A 24164-nucleotide genomic window follows, 5' to 3' on the forward strand; every position below is an offset into this window, starting at 1 on the left:
TCCTAGGCTCTGGTTTATAAGCCACATCTCATACTTCAATTGTGTTCTAATTAATAAAATGCTCAAAACACCCCAGCTCATGAATAGAACCTCCTGAAAACTTTAATAGAAAGTGGGGAAAATGAGAGATCTCAGCTCCTGTTCCATGGTCCTCTCCCCTTCTTTTTCCTTAAAAATCCTGGACACCTGTGGCAAAAATATTAACCCCGCCACCATTGCAAATGGAAGTCTCCAATAACTCCTCCCCGCTTCATAGAAAATATTTACTAACAAGTTGCAGCTAGTTCTGCTCCCAACCAATCCGAGCCCCATGAATCATGCCACTGAGCTCCCAAGTTATTGTCAACTGGGTTAACAGCTTCATGTATGATGCTACTGAAGCATCCTCAGAGAATGCAGAAAAGTGGAGGTCTTTTCTCAGAGGAGCCTCTGTAAACTCTTTTCAAGCCTAGGGAAGGGATCACGCTGCACTGAGCTCCAGAGTTAAAGAAGGGGCATGTTAGACTATAGTGCAGCAGCCTGTGTTCACATCCTGGCTTCACCACTTCCTACTTATGTAGCCGTGGCTGGCTCCTTTGCCTCTCCATGCCTCAGTTTCCAGACCCATAAAATGAGGATAATGATAAAGCTATCTCCTAGGATTAAAGGAGATTTTTCATGTAAAGTACGTAGAACAGAGCTTCCAATACAAATGCTAGACACCATTAATCGTGTAGTTCTAATGAGAACACATGGACACACGGAGGGGAACATCACACACCAGGGCCTGTTGGGGTGTGGGGGACTAGGAGACAGATAGCATTAGGAGAAATACCTAATGTAGAAGACAGGTTGATGAGTGCAGCAAAACACCATGGCACATGTATACCTATGTGACAAACCACGTTCTGCACATGTATCCTAGATTTTAAAAAATATAGTATAGTTCTGAGCCAGAACATCAGAAAGTTGAACAGACTTTGCGGATGAGAATAGCAGGACTTCATCCATAGTATGGATGAAATAGTATGGAAAGGATCATTGATATCAGCACATATTTACCTTCCCTAGCCCCATTTGTGATATATCAATAGGAATATCAAAGGTATTTGAAACTTCATATAGAGCTGTCTGTATCATTTTGTCACAAGTACTGCTGGGCTTGGAAGATTACCCATAAATGATGACTTCATTTTGAGGTAAGGGAAGCCCCTGAATGCATGGCTGAATAGCAGAGACCCTCTCAGCATTGCAGGCTGCTTCCCATAAGACTTCAAGTTTTCTAAAAAGTGTTTAAATGCTTAGGAGAATGTCTAGACACTGAGGTACTATTAGGTTGAAGTAGAAATCTCATAAGATCCAGTTTCCTTCCAAATTTCAGTTTCCTAAGACTCAGGTTGAGTTGGAAATGTCTACAAAGAAATTATATTTTAGAAACTGTCAATACCTCCCACCCATGGTCACTATGGTAGTAGTGGGATACAAATGAGGGAAAATTCTCCATCCTGCTAAAATATTTAGAGAAGAATTCTGGCCGAAGGTCACAATCAATTCAGCCTTCCCAGTTCCTGAGGGTGATTTCAAATTGGATTTCACAAAAAAAAAAAAAAAATAGAAGGGGCCAAATCCCATAGAAATTTCTGGAGCTGGCATTAAATGAATCTTCTTTCACAGAACTCCTAACAGCAGTTGGATATTAACAAGGAGAAAAGAACAATTATCGTTTGGGACTCCAAGTGCCACTTTATGTCACTTTAAAGAATGAATAGACTTCCAGCTTCACTCAGCTGTCCGTTCACAATTACAAAGCAATGGTAAATAATCGTAGTAAATGGAAGGTTTGATTTAGGAGGGTGAAGTTGTGTAACGACTCGATGCTTTCTCTTGCTTTCTGTGGCAAGGCAAGCAGGACAGCTCCTGCCATGGGTTCGGCTTAAATCCAGATCTGTGCCTTACCAAATAAAAAGAAAAAAAAAGGTCCTGGAACTATTTATTAAAGTGGACACACAACAAACTACCAAAACATTATTTTACAAGGAGAGAATGATCATATCATGAGTCATGGTTTAATTTGCTCTCTAGTGGTTTTATTTAGCCAAAGGACCATACTTGTTCGTGCCAACAAAACTTGAATGGTTTTAATAGAAAGTACATCTTTCCATTTTCTCAGCATGCCAGTTTTCAAGGAGCCATCTGAGCTCTACTCCTGAGAAGATGTGTTGATACGGTGGATATGGGCAGGACTTTGTTTGCACCCATAATTCATCCTAAAGGGAGGTTTTATACTCACGCTGAAAGGGGTCTAGACCTCAGCCAGTGAAGGCTTTGATCTTGGGCCTGAAAGCATCTTATCCAAACACACATTCATTTAATCTTGCAACTCAAGAGTGACGCACCCTTCCAAAGTGGTTTGGGAGGACCAAGGGGACAGGGTTGAGGCTTGCAGGAGAGACTCGCAGGTATGCCCGAGGAGCCGGTTATCTGTGATACCCAGTCTCAGGAGAGCAGCTCTGCCTCTCAGTGAGGCCAGAGGGCAATGTAAAGCATTTCTAATGCAGGTAGTCTCCTCTAGGGCTTTCCAGGGGGAGTGAGATTGTATATACAGGAAAGTATAAGGGCAAACAAGAACTGCCCTAGGGAAATCCAGACAGGCTGAGATCCATGGCTGCTGTTTTTCCCACCTTTCCTTCCAGTGTCCAGCCCAGTGCCCACCCGTCTCTTACACCCCTGTCCCTAAGGCCACCGTCTTGTGCCACTTCCTGACTACATTACTACCAATTAAGTCCAAAATAAGATGGAGGTTTCAGATAATACCTTTCCCAGAAGAATTTGTATGTTAACATAAAGCCCTAAATCCCTTTCAAGTCTCAATTCAACAAACATTGAGGAGACTCATTTCTGCCTACTGGGCATTAAGCACTTGTGGAAACAAAGAGGAATGAGACTTGCCCCTCCCTCAAGGAGCTCACAGTCTAACAAGAGAGGAGACATATAGTCAAATAATTCTGATATAATCAATGGAAACAGAAAGGTCTGTGGAAACCCCAGTGAAAAAATCCTGTGTTTGGGGTACAGGAATAGTGACAAAGAAGAGGTACTATTTGAATTGGGTCATGTATCCAGTATCCATTAGGATTATTGTCTGACTATGTATAACAGAAAAATCCAAATAACTATGGATTAATGAAAATAGCAGTATTTAATCTCACTAAAAGAAGTCTGGTATTAGACAATCTATGGCTGGTAACAGAGTTCCATATGTCACCACCATTCTATATTTCTTCTTTATCTTTTTGTATAGCTTCTATCCTCAAGTTTGCTTCTTGGGCCCCAAATGGCTGCTGGAGCTCCAGGCAGTCCATTACAGTTCCAGACAGGAAGGCAGAAAGGGCAAAATTGATGCTTTGAGAGGCTTCTCTAGAATTCCACTCAAGAACTGCTGTTTCATTGGCCACCCATTCTGAGGAAATAGAACACCTCCATAGATTCAGGCTTATATTGTAAGGAGGAGAGGGAGACTGGATATTGAATCGGTAAGTAGCAATCTATGCAACAGGCTTCAAGAATAAATGGGGCTTCCCAGAAAGACAAAGAGAAGAAGGACATCTCTGGTAGTAGGAACAAAGCATGCAAAGATAAAAGTCTGTCAAGTATTAGGTGGGTTTTGGAAACTCAATAGTCTAGAAAGGCCTTCCAGGTCAACCTTAGTAAATCTTATTTTTCTGAGTGGGTTGTGGGTTTGGGGATGTGTGTTGTGGTTATTGCTGATGTGGAACCCCACCATGAATAAAGGTAAGAGAAGCAGCTCTGGTCCAAAGTGCAATAGGAAGAGAACTGTACTTGAATAATTAGAATGCAAGAGAGAGTGACAAGTCCTAAGAGAGTGGTAACTAAAAGATCAATGGGACTTCACAGGCAATCACAGTAGAGCTATACTGAATGGATTTAGGATTTCCAAGCGCTGAGGTAAAAGGAAAAGCTGTCCAAATGGAGGGAACAGCATTTGCAAAGGCCTAGAGGGATAGTGAAACGTAAGTGACATTGAGCCTGATTCCCCTTTATGAGAAACTACAGTTTGTGAAATGGTGTGGGGAATAAGATAGGAAAGGCAAGTGGGGCAGGATCAGTGGAGGACAGTGCAGTTCTAGTATCTAGCCAAGGACATAACCACGATGGAGGCCTGTGATCTCAACCACTTGAGCAAAGTAGTAGCAATCATGCCTTTGTACTGCAGTTTCTTTTCATAAAAAGTAGGTTGCACTTGTAGTTTGGATTCTCAATGCACATAGGCCTATTGACAAAACACAGGATCCATGAGGCCTGAATCTTGATTCACAGAAAGACAAAGTCCACCACCACTCGGTTTTGGACTAATCACTGGTGCCTCCCCTGCCAAAGCATTTGCAATCTAACTCTCTGTGGTCACACACTGTGTAGTCCTCAAGTCAACTCCTCCCAGAGAGTTGGGACCCTGAGGGAAGGCAGTGCTAGTGTGTGCTCTCCGTCTTCTGTGGTGCTCCCTGTCTCCACTTTGGGGCTACAGATGTGGCCGATTCTGTGGGAGAATGATTTTCAAACTGTATGTGACTACCCATTATGGGTCATGGAATCATTTAGGTAACTCAGAACCAGCATTTTTTTTAATGAAATAGAACACTGTATTAGAATAGGTTAGACTACATTGTGGCAAACATTTCTAAACTCTTAGTGGCTCATCAAGCAAAGTTTTATTTTCTCTCAAAGGCTGCTAAGGATGTGGTGATTCTCTAGGGCAAATGTCCTCCATGTAGCAACTCAGTGACCCAAACAGCTCTGATCTGTGGCTTCACCACCTTCACCTGAGGCCTCCCTGGGTCAGTGTAATAGGGAGAGGGTCAGCTTGCTGGCTTCCTGTGTTTCAGTATAGAAGTGATGCTATCCCTTTATAACCATAACACATGGCCAGAATTAGTCCTAGAGCTGCACCTACTTCAGCTACCTGAAGGAAGAGAGCTGGATATTGGCAGATACTAGCTAGCAATGTCCAGTATAAACAGAGTAGAAGACAAATGGAATGGAACAGAATAGATCTAAGTGCATCACAGAAGTATTTTAGAGTTATATGTGTGTAGTTGAGGAAATGTTGAGGCATGTACTAAACAGCAATTGTAAAATGTATTTCTGGCCAGGCGCGGTGGCTCATGCCTGTAATTCTAGCACTTTGGGAGGCCAAGGCAGGCAGGTCACCTGAGGTCAGGAGTTCGAGACCAACATAGCAAGCCTGGCCAACATAGCAAAACCCTGTCTCTACTAAAAAGATACAAAAATTAGCCGGGCGTGGCAGCGGGCACCCATAGTTCTAGCTACTGGGGAGGCTGAGGCAGGAGAATCGCTTGAACCCAGGGGTGGAGGTTGCAGTGAGCCAAGATGGCGCCACTGCACTCCAGCCCAGGCAAAAACAGTGAAACTCCATCAAAAAAAAAAAAAAAAAAAAAAAAAACATGTAGTTCTAGGTAGAGGCCAGATATTTTTAAAAGGCTTGAAAGGGACTACCTCTGAGGAAAAAAGTATGTCTAGAAGGAGAAGAGATTTGTGACATGTGACCCTATAAAAACAAAGGGCTCTCCTTTGTGTCTACTCAAAGAAAATAGAGTTTCTGAAGTCTCCTGAACAGTCTTCATTCCATAGCTGAAAAATAACCCAATGTTACATACCTGGATTTCTATAACAAACTCGATGGGCTACAGTCAACATTGCTGGGGTGGAAAGTGTGCATGTATTCATTTTGTTTCCTAAAAGAGCTGCAGGATATGCATTCTAACGAATTTGCTAAATGGCCAGGAGTCCATAGAGTTTGGGAAAGTTAGAAGGTGGCCTCAAGAACACCCAGAGACCGGAGAAACAAACATAAGAAAGGGGAGTTCTAGTCAGGGCCTAGTGACTCATGCCTATAATCCCAGCACCTTGGGAGGCCAAGGCAGGAGAATTGCTTGAGCACGGGAGTTCGAGACCAGCCTGGGCAACATGACAAAACCCTGTCACTACAAAAAATTTAAAAATTAGCTGAGTATCGTGGCACATGCTTGTAGTCCCAGGTACTCAGGAGGCTGAGGTGAGAGGATTGCTTAAGCCCAGGAGGTCAAGGCTGCAGTGAGCCATGATTGTTACTAGACCCCAGCCTAGTGACAGAGCAAGACCCTGTTTGTTTTTCTTAAAAAAAAAAAAAAAAAACCAAGGCTGCCCTAAGGTGACATTAAAAATCTAATGCCCCATATATACCATGAAATACTATGTAGCCATAAAAAAGGATGAGTTTATGTCCTTTGCAGGGACATGGATGAAGCTGGATACCATCAGTCTCAGCAAACTAATACAGGAACAGAAAACCAAACACTACATATTCTCACTCATAAGTGGGAGCTGAACAATGAGAACACATGGACCCCGGGAGGGGAATATCACACACCAGGGCCCTTTGTGGGGTGGATTGGGGGAGGGATAGCATTAGGAGAAATACCTAATGTAGATAACAGGTTGATGATGCAGCAAACCACCATGGCACGTGTATACCTACGTAACCTGCACGTGAATCCCAGAACTTAAAGTATAATTGTAAAAAAATTTAAAAATCTTATGCCCAACATGAAGACACCCACCTTCTAAGTAAACACCTCATTTGTGTGGAAACATGGGTCATTCCTATGGCAGGACCCTAATTATGTAAGTTCTCAGTTGAAATCCTGCTGTGAAACTGTGACATCAGTCATGAAACAATGAGCAGTGCCTCCCTGGTACCTCCATGTGGGGCACTGCTCCGAGAAGAGAAGCAAACCTTCAGGGAGAAACTCGGCAGTATTTTTCTGAGGGCTCCAGAAGCCAGAAGAGGAAATGTTATGAACTCTGCGGAGCATATGGAAGGTGTTACATTAGTAAATTGACTTGGGGATAGTTGAAATATATCTCTGAAACCTATAACTCAAGGGACACAGTGAAAAAAATGTTAGCTGACATTTATAGAATGATTATTATGTGCCCAGGACTGTGCTAGAAAGTGTATCTTCTCCTATATTGAGGCCACTACTGTAAGGTGTTTTCATTTTATGATGTCAAAGAGCTTAGGAAGTTTGCCTACTTGTAGATAATAAGTACAGAGCTATGCTTCAAACTCAGCTTGTCTTTTAACTGCTACAAAAAAAAAAAAGAAAAGAAAACTGAAAACTTGGGATTACTTAGAAGTAGCAAGGTGTTATGAGCTGAACTGTTTCTTCCAACAAAGACATGTTGAAGTCCTAACCCCCTGTACCTCAAATGCAACCTTATTTGCAGATAGGTTCACTCATAGATGTAGTTCAGACAAGGTCGGGCTGGAATACGGTGGGCCCCTAAGCTGACATCACTGGGTTGCTTATAAGAAGGTGATCATGTCAAGACATAGAACACCCTGTGAAGGCAGAAGTAGAGACTGGAGCGATGCATCTACCAGCCAGGGAACACCAAGGATTGCTGGTCTCAGAGCCTTCAGAAATCTTGGATTTAGCCTCTAGAACTCAGACAATAAATTTCCAGTTTTAAGCCACTCCATTTGTGTACTTTGTTATGGCAGCCCTAAGAAACTAATAGACAAAGTAATCACAATCTCCAAATAATTACCAAACCAGATCTAACACGGCATCTAGCGTCTCCTTAGTAATGAGAAAAATCTAGGCATAAAGCTTTGAAGACTTTTGCTCAAACTGAGCAGCAGGCACAACAGCCAGACCCTCAGCCCTTTGTGTTTTGTGTTCGCCTTCTTCCTCCCCGTGTAAGCACTGAAGGTAGTTTTCTCTTTGACTTAGTGCTCTGACAATCCTAACCTGTGGGGCCTACACTGCAGTTGCTGGTGCAGACATAATGGTTCCCATCTTTTCAGAGGTAGGAGATGATTATGCATCTCCCTGGGATCCTTGCCCATGCAGGGGATGAGTCCTTTCTGAGGCACACACTCCATTCTGGGAGCCAAGCAGTAGACCTAGCCCCATGGAGTACGGGATGAGCTGCCACCCTCATCTTAAGTGTGAGCTCTAGGGTAGCCAGCTAAAACTCCAGTGCTTTTAGGACCACATCCAGTCAGTGTTGGGGGCAGAAATCAGGTGGAAATTTCTCCCCAAACCAGAGAGAAGACTTGGAACGGAGGAGCACAATTGCTTCTCAGAGTCCATTTCTCTGACAAACTGTCAGGGAAGTGACCTTCAAAAGCCTGTTGTCAAAGTCACCATGAGCTAACAGAGGGCATCTAGGTCTGGTGGCACTTCCTCTGACCAGAAAGCCCTTAAAGCCAAGACTCACACTATGCAAGTGGCAGCCGCATTCTTCTCCAGAAATGTTTTCTTTTAAAACAACTTGAGCCAAATGTAACACTACTCCATATGGCACAAATAGATTTCATCTGTATCTGGTAGGTGGCAAAGATCCCTGGAAATCTGTTGATCTGTGTGTCCAAAGAGAAAAGTTTTAAAGACTTAATAGTGGTAAAATTTATATTGTTATCATGGCACTATGCAGCTCATAGATGCAACACTTCCAAACTCAGAGCCTTTCAAGAGACCAGATACCATTCTGCTCCAGTGGTTTTCAGCACACTGTTGAAATGCAGATTACTAGGTCCTACCCAAGGAGATCAGCTTCAAGGCCCCAAGAATGGTATTTTAACAAGCACAAGAGGAAATTCTGATGCAGATGATCAGGCGACTATACTTAGGGAAACACTGGGTTTCAACTTTCTTCTGTATTAAGATCCCAGGATATAGATCAGATGAACTCTCAGATTTCCTCCAGCCTCATGATTCCAATTATGGCCCCTTGTTTATCTTGTGTCCTTTCGCCCTACTTAAGCTGGTTGCTTTGGTATGCTAGAACCACCTTCTTTCCTTTAACTTTTCCAACCAACTCCATTTCCCTTTCTCTGTCCCTTGTCTGGCTGGCTCTGAGGAGCCAAATAGTATTATCCTAACATTTGATAGGTAGATCCTATAGATATCATTGCTAAAACCAACTCCCAGTACAACTAAGATAGTAAGCATAGCACTTTATCAGCCTTTAATCTGCTCTCATTATTAATACTTAATCACCCCTGGCCAGAGTTTCCTATCTCAGGTCTCTAGGAGGTTATGGATGGGTTTCAAGGCATCTGAAAACTCTCTGAAATGTCATGTGAAATTGTATGCAAATAATATGCATGTAGGCAGTATTTTGGAGTTTTTTGTTTGTTTGTTTGTTTGACGAAAGTCCACAGTCAGTGAAGGTTAAGAACCATGGTTTCAGATATCATCTGACTCACCTGGTTGTGATATAGGAAGTTCATTTTGATAATTCTAAGCTACATCGTTTGCCTCATGGACAGTTCCTAGTCAGCTTAAGCAGCCCCTACAGAAAACAATATCAAAATCTAACTTGACCATGTTTCTCCTATTCATTGGTAATATGCTAGACACTTTACTAGTCAACAAAGAAGATGGCACTGGCATCACAAGCATAGTCTTTCAGTCCCTCCAAATCCCTACCATAGAAACAGGGAGAACAATTAAGTAAACAAAACCAAAAACCCAGAGACACATTTACAACAAAACTAGGGGCAAGTTTTCTCATAAATCTAAAATTACAAGTGGGTGGAGACAAACTACCAATACCACAAGTATACACAGCAGGAAAAAGGAAGCAATGGAGTAGCATCAGATGGGCCCGAAGACAGGAGAACCTCTAATTACTCAACATTATTCCCTGAAAAGTATAGTTGGAATGTTTTTCAAAACATCCTTAAAACTGGAGTTGGGGCTATCACATTCTCTAACAGTAGTAACTAGAGGGTCTCAGTAAGGTAGACAAGGGCTGGAGTCATCAAGGCCCCTGAGAGCTCTCAAAATAGATCCACATGGGCTCCCTCCTAGGACAGGGCCCTATACTGAGGAGAAACTGCCTGTAGGAATCAGAATTGATCAGGATAGGGTCAGTAGAGACAAGGGAGAGACAGACAAGGTCCAGATCAGCTAGGCAGGGAAACGGCAGGAAAGCTCATAATGCAAACAGCCATACTTCACACTGTGAAAAAACAACCAAAGAGAGAACTCTGAAGCTTAGAAAGTTTTCTAAATCCTGCCTCATTCTCTAAGTTTAGGAAAATGAATTTCACATAAAAGTGAATAACAGAAACGAATAGAGATCAATTCCTACAACAGAGCTATTATAAGAAAAATGAGGGTGTGGAATAGAATAATACTCCTACAAACAATGAAAACATGCCAGAAAGACATGCTCATAAAATAGATCAAAATTATAACATATTATATCAAACAAGTTAAGAGTAAGAGACTAAGAAAATGATACAAGACATGAAAGAATTAGAAAAACAAGCTCCAGAAATAGAAAAAAAATTAAATAAGTTTACACTAGAAAGAATACAAAAGTGAATAAGCACAATGGGTAATATCTTAAGAGAAATACCAGGTAAAGAGGAAGAGAAAAATTAATCAGAAATAAAAATAATTCAAGGCAAAGTGACACATACTGAACATAAAGAAATTGAACATCTGGAAAACAGGAATCCCTAAAGAAGAAACGCAAAGCGAGGAAATAGAATACTCCTAAAAACGATCTTGAGATAACATGCTTGGAACTATACATTGAAAGAGCACACAGTGTACCTGAGACATCAACCTTGAACAACCAACATTAGAAAAGTTTTAACAAAAGTAATGAACTTTAAAGAAAAAGTCCTTTGGGCATCTCGGGGGGAGGGGGGAAGCATGTGATTTATGGTAGAAAGAAAGGTTCCACAAGTTCATTAGACTTTTCAGGAACAACTTTACATGTCAAAAGAAAATATATTTAATTTTCTCCAAGTATAAGCCAATGCTTTTATTTCCAGCAAAATGACTTTCAAAATAGGCACGAACTATTATCAACATACAAGACCTCAGAATATTGTTCCCATGAACCCTTGCCAAGAACTCTACTGAAGAACAAGCTTCAGATCATCAAGATGACTAGAGAGATATTGACAAAAGGCCTGGAGGTAGGCATGAGATCACTAGTCACCTGATCATTTAGCTAGGACTAAATGATAGTTAAGAAGGAAACAATATAGTCTGTAATGGCTATATGTCCAGACAATATAAATATATGACAACTATCTATAGTTATACCGCAGGAGTTTTGTAAATGAGAGGTCAGAATGCAAGGAAATGCCAAAAATATGTTAATGCTTTAGGTAATTATTATGATGGCATTATCAGTATTCTTCTGAGATTGCTGTGTCTATGATCTAGGAGAAAGCAAATGAATCATTGTGGAATATTCTCATTTTATTCTTTGTGTCCTTGAAAAACAGAAATACTTGAATTGGAAATATCCATAAGAACTCATGAGATCTAGAACCAGTGGCATGGTGAAGCCAATTCACACCAACAGTTTGTACACTTTTTTCAACTCCATGGTCAGTAACTTTGTGTCAGTAGCTTGAAATCAGCCATTATGGGAGTATTTATACACCATGGAAACCTGGAATTGCTACAAATCCAGCCTATCTTCCCCAACAGAGAGTCAATTGTTAAACCATTTGCCAGCACCCCACAGTATATAGCAATCTTTAGTGTCCAGATCGTAATTTTTAAGTACCATTTCTCTCTCTCTCACACACACACACAAACACCAAAAAAAAAAAAAAAAAAAAAAAAACACACACAGGAAATTTTGGAGAAATGGTTGGCTTAAGGTCTGAGACAAGAAATATATGAGAAGCCTAGAACAACTTGTCACACAGGTAAGTTATAAAGATACAGCCAGGCATAGTGAATCATGCCTGTAATCCCAGCACTTTGGGAGGCAAACACAAAAGGATCACTTTGGTGCTAGGAGTTTAAGACCAGCCTGGCCAATATAGCAAGACCCTATCTCTACCAAAAAAAAAAAAAATTAGCTGGGCGTAGTGGTGCATACCTTTAGTCTTTTCTTAGCTATCAGGCAGCTCTGAGGTGGGAGAATTACTTGAGCCCAGGAGTTCAAGGCTGCAGGTTGCAGTGAGCTATGATCAAGCCATGGCACTCCAGCCTGGGCAACCAAGCAAGATCCTGTCTCTAAGAAATACACTTTTAAGTTGTAATGATATTGGCATCATGTCAATAGGACTCCAGCCAGTTTGGAAAAAAAAAAAAAAAAAACTCCCACTGACCAAAGAGGGTCAATTTGAGCATCAACAATGATAATAACTGCAATAAAATACATTGAAATTCATTACAATCATGTTCAAATAAAGTCAAAGAATGAGTCATCTTCAGAGAATGATAGGGAACAAATCGTTATCTAGAAGGCTGATAAATACCTGGACTGAAGCAAGCATTTATCTTGCCATTCCTATATCAACTGTTCCACTGAATATCCTGATGGAGTAAATGAAAAGTATCTCTTTACAAAAGTATCCTACCTAAGAAAATAATAGCTAAAACATATCAATATGACTGAGTAGTTATATTCCTGGGAACATACTCAATAGAAATGAGAGTATGGGCCCACCCAAAGACACATACAAGAATGTTCACAGCAGATTTATTCCCAATCCTGGGGTGGGGGGGAACCCATAGGAAAAAAAAAAAAGAAAAAAGAAAATAATAGCTAATTACAATTCCATGATTTTGCAATTCCCAGTAAGCAAATATAAGCATTACATATCAACAGCTGCTCAGATCACACAAAGAGTCCGCCAGATAATATTTCCTTCTTTAGTCTTGCTAAAGGGATAGACCAGAACCTGAATCTGATCTCTGGATCCAGCTGGAAATTTGCAGGAAATACCAAGGATAGAGGAACATGCTGAGCTGCACATGAGTCTGCAATCAGCGAAGTCCAGACTGTGGAAAATTCCACAGGTCAAATAGCCCAGATTCTTCAGATAAATTGTAAAGAAAGTAAAAGGGTGAAGGATGAGTTTATAAATTAAAAGACAAAACGTTTTTTATGGGTAAGACCAAACTGTAGTGCATAGGAATACATATTTGGGTGATAAAACTATAATATAAACTCTAGGAAGTGATTGGTATAAAATCAAGATGGTAGTTTCTTGTGGGACAAGGGGAGACCTGTGATTAGGATAAGACACCTGCAAGGGACTTTTGGAGTGAGTGACAAAGTTATGTTTCCCGCTCTGGGTAGTTTCCTTGCCTTAATTTGGATTTGTAAGGTTTGCTGTATCTCGAAGGTGGTTTTGGAGACACAAAAGGGGGAGCCTTGCTCCGTCACCCAGGCTAGAATATAGTGGTGCAATCATAGCTCACCACAGCCTCAGACTCTTGGGCTCAAGTGATCCTCCCAAGTAGCTAGGACTTCATATGCATGCCACCACATTGTTGGTTTTGGAACGGGAAGGGGTTTGTTTTGTTTTATAGGAATGGGGTCTTGCTGTGTTGCCCAAGCTGGTCTCAAACTCCTGGCCTCAAGCATTCCTCCCACCTTGGGTTCCCAAAGTGCTGGGATTACAGGAATGAGCCACCATGCCCTGCCTCCCTGTTTCATTTTACAATAAAAAATTTTTAAAAAATATAATCACGTTCTTGCCCTCAAGGAGCTCAGTCTAAAGAGTGGATGGGGCCGGGCACGGTGGCTCACGCCTCTAATCCCAGTACTTTGGGAGGCCAAGACGGGCAGATCATGAGGTCAGCAGATCAAGACCATCCTGACTAACACAGTGAACCCCATCTCTACTAAAAAATACAAAAAATTAGCCAGGCATGGTGGCGGGTACCTGTAGTCCCAGCTACTCGGGAGGCTGAGGCAGGAGAATGGTGTGAACCCAGGAGGCGGAGCTTGCAGTGAGCCGAGATTGCACCACTGCACTCCAGCCTGGGCAACAGAGCACGACTCTATCTCAAAAAAAAAAAAAAAAAAAAAAAAGAGTAGATGGAGAGGCAAACAATTAGTTTCAAGATAATGTGATCAATGCTGTCAGATAGGTATACACATGTTGCTTTGGAACCAGTGTGGCACTGAAACAGTTTATTTAGCATGGCAGGTCCAAAGAGGCTTCTGGGAGGAAGGGACACACCAGCCTGGCCTTGAAGAGAGAGCCATTCTCCAAATGGCATAGGAGTAACAAAGCCCAGCCCAGGCTGCAGGGGGTCGCATCACAGTTACTCCAGGCAGCCCTCTGCACCCATCACTGTTTATTGCAGCATTGGTTGCTTCCTTTCTGCCCCTGCAGTTGTCTAGAGCAATTTCCTTTAAAATGACAAAGGTGACAATTATCAGCCAAAGGAGCACATGTTCACATATTTATGTGAATAAACCAGTGTCTCTGCCTTTTCCTTGTTTTTAAACCAGAACTTAATGGATAATCTAAGAGAAGGGGCCATCTTGATAACTTTTTCTTGAAATAGAGCAGTTGCAGCAAAGACAGAATTCTACACCCAGCCAGATTCTCTCTACAAGCACTCAGAGTAGAACTGGAATTCCTCTCTGAATTCTCTCTCCAAGCACAGAAGAGCTTAAGTCTTCTTGGTTGGACTCTTAAAGCCTTCCTGACCTGACCCCTGAACACCAGAATAGCTCTTCACATCCTTAGCCAAGAAGGCAAGACAGTGAATGTCCAATTACAGAATCTGACATATCCAAAAAGACGATAGAGAGTACAATTTGTTAGGCCACATTTCCTGAGAAACAAAACGGAAGGGGTGCAATTTGTATATTGGAATCAAAGAGCAATGGGATGTGGACAATTTGAGGTGTCCTCTGTTCCTGGGTGCTGTGTAAACAACAGTGTGGAGGCACAGCAAGTGGGACCTGGTTATTGTGCAGGAATGTACAGACTTGGAAAGCAAGATTGGTGTCCACTCGAGGATGCGCTTATCCTCACCCACCGGGCACTGATCCCTGACCATCTCTGGTAGCAAGCTGGCATTAGAAGCTAAAAAGCACTTTAGAAATGGAGGTAAGAATAGAAGGGAATAGAAAAACCATCTGTGTACACATTCCCTGATCTGTAAAATGGGACTATACACCTACAAGTGTAAAGAGAAAATAAGACATATGGAAATGCTATATAAATGAAAGGGCGTAGGGTAGAGTATTCCTGAAAATCCTATATGGAGATGAATGTGCTTTCCTTCTTTACACAGCTCTGTGCTGACAAGCATTTTATCCTTATAACAAGACCATTTATCAAGTCTATAAACACTTGCAAATGCTCCCAATAGGCACAAAGTCTTCTTCCACAAGCTGAGATGTGATCATTTGTTAATCTACTCCCAAGTATAACACTGAGTATTCATTTTGCTGAGTCAAGTATCTATCCCAGCCCTCAGACAAGATGCAACAACTGGCAGAGACCATTATATAGGTCTGGGTTCAGAGACAAATGGGATTATGGCTTGCCTTATACCTGTCCTCACCCTAAAAATGATGGCCTATGGACAAGGGAGACAAAAAGAACATGGTCTACTATTTAAGGTTTGAATCTTATATGGAAGGTAATACTCCAGAGAGACCACTGTGTTCCAAACTCACCTGATCAGTCACGTGGGATGCTTGCTGAAAATTCACTGTCTTAGTTTACTTCCCTGATCTGCTGAATCAGAATCTCCAAAAGAGGTCTTTAAAATCTGAATTTTTAACAAATGTTTTAGATGATTTTCATGATGAGGCAAGTGCAGAGAAAAATAGAACACAGCTCCACAGGGTTCTAAAAGTAAAGATTTTTAAAGAGGGCCCAAGAAAAGTGATGTCTTAGTCAACTTGGGCTGCCATAACAAAATACCATAGATTGGGTAGTGTAAACAACAGAAATCTTCTCAGTTTTGGAGGCTGGAAGAATAGAGTGGTCAGGTCTTGGTGATGGCTGCCTTCTTGCTATGGTCTCACATGACCTCTTTGTGGAAGGTGGGAAGAGGGAGAGAGAGAACAAACCCCCCGGCATCCCTTCTTATACAGGTATTAATTCCATCATAAGGGCCCCATCCTGATAAGCTCCCAAAGGCCCCATCTCCAAATATCACACCTTAGGGCTAGGGCTTCGACATAACCCTAGCTATGTTAGAGGGCAGGGGGGTGCAGACATTCAGTCCACATAGGTGCAATGGGGCTTAGTCCTTCAAAGGACCAGGTGCTCATTTGTGGAGCTGGATCTTTGGGGTTTTCGCTTTTCACCAACCTATGCAAAGCCACATCATACAAGCCATAGGCTTAAGCAAGCTGTGCACCCATTGGTTTCAGCAATATGCAATGAACAAAACATGATGATTTAAAGCAAACAACAACAAAAGATAAATCAGCGTCACCAGGTATTTTGGATGTTATTCAGTTAAACACCAAATTTAACTCTGGACCTGCTGATAGCCCAGACCAAAGGAGAAAATGCACTTGCTAACTGTCTTTCCTATTTCACGCAAGTTAAATTCTGGGTAGAGTTCCAGGTTTTACTTACACCTCCTGAACCACACTGCTATTCTCAAACTTATGCCCTTTAAAGATGAGAAAAGTCATTGTTTTTCCCCCAGAGCTGAACATTTTTTATCTCAATACATTTCTGGCTTATTAGAGAAGCAAAACTAGTCATATTAAAAATTCCCAATGGGGAACCTCTCTCCCCATCCTGGAAGCTGATGAGAAAAATAACACATTTTGCGAAATCTGCAGTTTGGGTTTTTTTAATAGATCAGAAGAGTTTTCTTACCTCTTAATAATTCAGGTAACCCTGGAGATCCAGCCACTTTCCAGACATTGCCCAGCAATGAAGAACTCAGGATGTCCCCAATTCCAAATTGGTTATCCAATTAGGCAAGTTCCGTTACTCGGTGTCGTCGTAACAGAAGGAGGGTAGCTCCGTGTGGTAGAAGAGTCCCTGAATTCAGGCCCAGCTCTGCTATAAACGAATCAGCAGTTTCCACGGAACAATTTATTTACCCTCTCTGAGCCTGTTGCCTTCATTAATTCAACTACTATTTCTTAAGTATCTAAGAAGTGCCACACTATCCAGGTGAAGGGGACAGCCTTCAGGAGACCACAGTTCGGAGAAAAGGGAATTTTCCATTCTGTAATGTAATGGTTCCTTTCCTGGTGTGGGTGCCTTGTCTCTGTTCCTCACTGGCTTGGCACATGAAACAAAAGCTGTGAGTGTATGATGGAACAGATGAATGAGTGAGTGAAAGAAAACGGTTTTTTAAATCGCCTTATTTTATGCCACTACCACTCTTCCTAAGGTCCCCTTTGCCTGATAACTCAGGCCCAAGTAGTCCAACTTTGATTGCACCTTTCTTAGGTTTCTAGCACTCAGAAAACTCATTTGTTGGCTGTAATCTGCCCCTTCATTCTTCTCTGGCACTGTTCCTCCAAATCTACTTCCATCCCTCATACACCCCTGAATATTTCCCTATATTCTAAATCCAAACATCCATTGAGCACATAATATATAGCGAGCACTGGGCAAACCAAGATGCTGGAGAACAGACTCTGCTCCACATTTTCTGTGGCTGCAGATGGCGCCCTGTGTATCCCGTTCACAGCCACAGAGGGTATGCCTCCTTTGACTCACAGCTACTGAGATACCAGGACAGGCAAAATGATGCCACATAATTCTCAGGAGAGTCTTACATCAAATAATTCTACCCACCTCTCACCACCTCATGCTAGCCCCCTGTACAATAAATTTTAACAAAAATAGCTGTTTAGGAGGATTGAACCACCTTAAATTTTCCATCCACTTAGTAGTCCATGAATCTGGGTGCTACACCAACTGACTGGAGCACAAAACTCTTATCTCTACCTTCAGTATCATTTTCCCGTCATTATCGAACAATGAGACACCAGTTTCTCTGGAAAACATTACTCAGATTTTTTAAGTAAGTAGCATTTTTATAGCATATCAAGGTTTAAAACCATTTCTACATATGCTATTTCAGTCAATATTCACAACAAAGCCTGAGGCTCAGAGGATAAATAAGTAGGCCATATGGTCAGTAAAGTGGCAGGGCTGGTATTTATGCCTGGGGTATGAGTCAAAATCCTGGAGCCTGCACAGAAGGAGCCAAGTGATCCTGTTTGGTTTAGTCCTCATAGTAACTAAAAGCTACACATTTAGCCTTTAGGCATTTACTCCAATAGCATTATATAGTAGTAACCCCTTATCTGCCAGGGATATGTTCCCAGACCCCCATGGATGCCTGAAACCTCACATATACTAAGCTCTGTATACACTATGCTTTTTCAATCTGATAACCACAGTGGCTACTAAGTGACTAGCAGGCAGGTAGTGTAGACAGTACGGGTACACTGGACAAAGGGATGATTCGTGTCCCATGTGGGCTGGAATAGACTGTGTGAGATATCACTCAACTCAGAATGGCGCACAATTTAAAACTTGTGAATTATTTCTGGATTTTCCATTTAATTTTTTTGGACTGTGGTTGACCACGGGTAACTAAAACCATGAAAAGTGAAACTATAAATAAAGGAGCACTACTATGCATGGATTTAAAGAGATAACCTCATCAGGATTTTTTAAGGGTGTTCACTACACAATCCTAAACTTATATTTTACTTTTGTAACATTATTTTGGCTTTTGCAGTATGCTGAGCCTCTCAGTAGAAGTTGCTCAGGCCTCTTTCAAGCTCAGAGCCTTGACAAACTTTTTTTTTTTTCTTTTAACATGACATCACTAAAAATCTTGCTTACTTGCTGTCACTTTTCCATCTTTCCACCTGGAAAGAAAATTGGCTGGACTTTTTACATTTGTACTCCAGTTGTACATATATCTTGTCTACCTCGCCTCCATATAGACATTTTTATTGACCCATACATACTATAAACCCCAGAAAGATCACATACCCCAGCCTGAGTCTGCAGCTCCCCAGCAGGGGAGAGATCTTGTGTTTTGCTCTCCAGAAAAACCCAGCTGGTTGCAAACCATGACCCTGCCCTGAGAATTGTCTTCTAGGGGTGATATTGGAGGATTCAAATAGCAGAGGGAGCCTTTGGATTATTTAAAATCATATCCCTAGGCCTTAATTCCTTCATACCTAAAATGAAGGAAATAACACTAATGAAAATTAAAAGAACATCAAGAGTTTTTCAGATTTGTAGATACATTTACAAGATACTACACCCAATACCAGGTTCTGAACTTTAATATCTTTGCCTAACTGGGCACAACAGCTGCCCATCTGAAAGGAGGGATCAACTTTTCTATTTGCAGTTGGAATTGCGGGCCCTCCTAACATCTTCCCAGTCACTCTCCTCGCATCATAACAAGGCTTCATTCAGGTGCGTGGCCTGCTTTGGTGACAAATGCATCAAGCCAGAAGTACCAGACTCTTTGGCCTCCATTGGGCTGTATCTTCCCTCTATGCCCACATGCTCAGGGCATCATGAGAATGGCATGTGAATTATCCAGCTATGGATGGACTCCACTAGAGGCATCTCCAAGATCTTTTCATGCCCTGAGTGCCTGAGCGCAGCTGTGGATCTTCACAATCCAACCAGTGATCACTCCTCTCCATTCTTTCCGTTTCCCTATTTACCATAGCTTTTTGGAAAGTTGATGAAGTGAAATATTCTCCAGCAGAGGAAATGATATAAAGCTTAAAAGGCATTTCTGATGGAAGGATGAAATAATTCCACTGCTTTCCTTTGAGCAAAAATACTCAAGGCAACCTGAGGCAGCTCTGGGGATTTCATTATTGATAGACTGGAGGGAAACAATGGCTTTAGCTGAACAAGTTTTTCTCTTAACTTGTTAGAGCACTTTGGAATGAAGAGATGAGAAAGACAGGTGCTAGACAATAGAATAAACCCAGCACCAACTTATTTACATAATTTTATATAGAAATCCATTGATGTATAAAGTATAAAGTGACTGTTGAATAGTGAAAATTAAGTATTTTGGAAAACAATCTATGTTCACTACCTAGCTCTAAAATAACTGAACATTTTGTAAAATACCTCTTGCATCTTTGTAAAACTTACTGGCAGTTTAAGCTATGTGTGTGTGCAGTTTTAAGAAAAGACAATCTTTTATGTTATCATTTAAGGTAATTCTTAAGAATGCATTCTCTAAGCAGATGAGACATTGAGTCGGGGATAGGATGGGAAGAGCACATTTACACTTCTAATGCAGCATGGGCCATTCACCATTTCTTCATGATTAAAGGCTATCAGGAAGGCTGGAAGAGTATGTGTAGCAAAGATTATAAAGTGCTTCCTAAGTGAGGCAGTAGGGGATTTAAAGGCAAATGTAGCTGTCTCAGCATACAAAGGTTTGTGCTGTGTGAGATTCCTAAATCCTAACTCCCTTTTGACAAGTATTCCTTAACAGCCCTCCCAGATATCTGAAACCAATTTTAACCCACTCTGGTCCCCCGCTGACTACAACATTACCTGAATGGTGTGGTCCAATTTCCAGGCTGCTTACCAGTCCTCAAGCCTATGGGGTAAGTAAATCTCAGGCCTCTGGGGTGAGGTATCCCTTGTGGGACAGATGTGGTGAATATCGATGAGCCCAAGAACCTCAAAAAGCCTGCTACTTGCAGGATTGAGGAGGAAGCATTTTTTAAAAATTCACTGCCCCAGGAAGCATTTCTCTTATCAACTGTTGCTGATGTTGGCTTATTCTTTTTTATTGTTACCAATATTTTTAACCATAAAATGACCTTAGAAAATGTAAAAGAAGCATCCTCACAAACTGCTGTGTTTTGAGGTGTTGAATATTAGGCCTGTGCTTTATGACTCAAGGGAGTGGAATGAAAAATGCTGAGAGGCACTTAGAATCATTACCAACAAATCAGAGGTCAGGGAATTGGAGAAGTGCACAGTCTTAGGGTTGCAAGCGCCCTTAGAAGTGTCCAGCTGGCTAGCCCTGTACACCTACAAAAACTCATCTCAGGTGTGTTCAGGGCACAGAAGCCTGAGGCAGTGGTTCTCAAACAGTAGTCTCCAAACCAGCAGCCTCACTTGGGAACTTGCTAGAAATGCACACTCTCAGGCCCTGCCTCAGAAACTCTGAGCTTGAACAATAATCTGTATTTTAACAAGCCCTCCATGTGATCCTGGGACAGGCTAAAGTTGGAAACCACTGCCCTAAAATCCCCCAGCGAGGGCCCATCCTACAAGTAGTTTAGTATGGCTTTCCCAAAGCCAATAGAAGAAGAATTGGGATCTTAATTCTTTCAAGGGAACCTCTGTATGGGAAAAATTGTTATTAGTCAGATCCAGTTAGCTTCTAGCATTATCCACTATGGTGACTTCCAGCCATTTCTAGACTTGTGGTACTAATCCCAAGAAATATGCTGAGAAGATACACTTTTAAGGTAAAATGTTAACAGGAGGCCAGGTATGGTGGCTCACGCCTGTAATTCCAGCACTTTGGGAGACCAAAGTGGATGGATCACTTGCAGTCAGGAGTTCAAGATCAGCCTGGCCAACATGGCAAAACCCCGTCTCTACTAAAAATACAAAAATGAGCCAGATGTGGTGGTGGCACACGCCTGTAATCCCAGCTACTCGCGAGGCTGAAGCAGGGGAATCACTCAAACCCCAGAGACAGAGGTTGAAGTAAGCTGAGATCGCAACACTGCACTCCAGCCTGGATGACAGAGTGAGACTCTGTCTAAAAAAAAAAAAAAAAAAAAAAAGTAGCAATAACTGTGTTTCGAAGATTTTTTGATAGGCAGGAATGTTACAAAACCAACATGAGAATCTTCCCGTATTGTGAGATCATAGGATTATGCTAACTCCTAATTCCTGTCAACCCTAGTTAATACCAGTGATGGAAACACCCTTAACCCAAGGAGGAATGTAAGTAGCACACTCTTCAACACCTCTTACCTCAGCTTGGAGACCCCTTATGGCTGTACAGCATCAGATATTCAATGCTGACTCAGGGAAAGGCTGTACCATGCCTGCAGCAGAAACATCAGCCAAGGCCAGACAGGGCAGTTACAGAAAGAAAAACATGCATTCTATTAAAACACACACACACACACATTGTAGGACTGCTATTGTTTTCTGCCTTCATCATGAAGTGACACCTCTCTCTCTTTTCCCAACCAGGAACAGCTAAAAGATGATGATGTGGAATGCATTGTAAACCAGGATGAACTAGCCATACATTACCAGGAGCAAGCCTCCTCACCCTGCAGTCCTCCTGCAAGGCTAGGTCTGGACCAGAAAGCTTCACCCCAGACGCCAGGCAAGGAAAACATTTATGAGGGAGACCTCGGCCTGGGAGGCTATGAACTCAAGCTTGAGCAAACTTCGGGTCAATCCCAGTTGAATTAATTGGCATGAAGAGTACAGATGTAATCACAAGTAATGCAAGGCTCACTGAGGAATACAAGCCAAGCTGATGAGGCAGTATAGGGGAGAGGCTGGAAAATGTATTAAGAGCATAAATTGGAGAGAATCAAAGCCTTGTCACATGGATCCTCTGGTGCCTGAAGAAATGAGAATTTATTATCCCTCTCTATTATGCAAATGAATTTAGTTTTTTGACAGCAGCCATTTTGATTACTGGATTGACTGGGGTGGGGATGGGGGTATCAGGAGTCTAGCTGCTGGACGATGGGACAGCTGTGCTGGGTCTTCAGGGCATTTCTGCTGCGTATGCAGCTCTCCAGGCCCTTCACTTCTATTCTGGATTTTATTCCCTCCACTAGGGTGAGTTTAAAAATAAGAAAAGAAAGCTTCTGAGAGTAAACATTTTGCTCCTAAGCTGAAGGGAATGTACAGCTATTTAGTAAGTGATAAGTTTCTTATTTTGAGGACTTGACTCCCATTTGCTCTCAGTGACCCCAGGGCAGAGCCCAGAGAAGTGTTCCGTCCCCACTGCTGATGGCTTCCCAGAGTCCATGCTGAGTTGAAGAACCTATTGTTCTTGTTGGCATCCTTCCTATGCTACTTCTCCCATCGCTCAAAGGGGTTGCCTATGGCCGGGTGTGCTCTGCACTAAATGCAGCACCACTTTCAAGCTTGGTAGGACCATTCCAAGAAAAGCAGGTTTCTTCTCCCCATACCACATTGTGCCTGAAGAACAAGGCTTCCCGTCCTTGCCTGCATGTGGGTCACTTCTTGGCTGTGCAGGAGGTCCCCCCGTCTCCGTATGCTGGAAGGTAGGATTCTGCAGCCCATGTTGCTCTCCACCTGGCAGCAGACTGTGCAGGAGCCCCAACCTGTCCTCCAATTCCAGCATTCACAGCTGATGAGCAGTGCAAGAGCAGGGCGACAGGAGCGGAGCCAATGATGTGTGGGTTACACTGAGGAGCCAAGACAGGCCCTCAGGACTCCCCCTTACAAGGCATGGCTCATGACCTACATTCCAGAGACCAACAAGATAACTTTTAATTCAGCTGCATGACCTGTGCCTTTTAAGCCATAAAGATACCTCAAGTCTAGCGCCTCTTGAAATCCAGATGTTCATATTACACTCCAAAAAATAGACTCCAGGCCTAGGTGCCCAGGCTATGATGAGTCTGCTTTTGAAGGAGGTAGAGAATGACATCTTCCTTGGACCCAAAGCTTAAAAGTAATGTATGCTTTGCTGACCACTGTTAGGCCTTAAACATTCACTGTGGTGGTATCAGGCACACTGCTATGTGCATCCATTTTTTTTTTTTTTCTTTCTTTCCAAACAACAGAATCTCTGGGGCACAAGTTGTTTTATACTCAAGCTAAGTATAATTTTGTCATTTCAGATAAATATGATAAGTGGTGAAACATGAAGTTTTCTAATTTGACTTAATCCTAATAAATTTTTGTTATAAAGTATGATTGTGTTTGGCTATTTAAAGTCATTTTCTCTTTCCAGATGACTTGGTGGTTCTAAGGTCTTATACTCAGAGTGCTGGCTGAAGTGGGCACTGAAAGCTAATGTATGGGAGATGCAGGGATCCTGTGAGCCAAAAACAGCCAAGGGGATAGCAGGACAAGTCACTGAAGGAATGAAGAGAGCAGGAATGGGCTTGGGAGGCATCCCAGAGAAGGGAAACCTGAGTCAAGCAGAGGGGCACAGACACCATCTTTCCCACTAGAGATGACCAGGGTTCACAAAAGCTACAAAAATAAGGGAAGGAGTTAGTTACTAGAGGAGAAAGAAAAGAAAGGCAAAAAGATAAAAGGTTCTCTGTCCCTATCATGCTAAAAGGAAGAGAAGCAAACTTGGCGATTTCTTTCTCTTTGTGTGGAGAAAGACACCAAGGAA

At 42.1% G+C, this 24164-nt stretch overlaps 1 protein-coding gene across 1 annotated transcript in view; it reads left to right on the top strand.

Annotated features, from left to right (window-relative positions):
• Positions 1 to 23731, top strand: part of SLC9A9 (solute carrier family 9, subfamily A (NHE9, cation proton antiporter 9), member 9) — a 611074-nt gene extending 587343 nt beyond the window's left edge. Inside the window, exons 15-16 of the mRNA XM_011958071.1 lie at positions 20295 to 20400; positions 22019 to 23731. Of these exons, the coding sequence (XP_011813461.1) occupies positions 20295 to 20400; positions 22019 to 22246 (334 nt within the window). The 3' untranslated portion in view covers positions 22247 to 23731. The remainder of the gene's footprint in view (positions 1 to 20294; positions 20401 to 22018) is intronic.
• The last annotated feature ends 433 nt before the right edge of the window (positions 23732 to 24164 follow it).

Source organism: Colobus angolensis, unplaced genomic scaffold (genome assembly GCF_000951035.1).
Source record: "Colobus angolensis palliatus isolate OR3802 unplaced genomic scaffold, Cang.pa_1.0 Scaffold46, whole genome shotgun sequence".
In the NCBI taxonomy this organism is placed as follows: Eukaryota; Metazoa; Chordata; class Mammalia; order Primates; family Cercopithecidae; genus Colobus; species Colobus angolensis.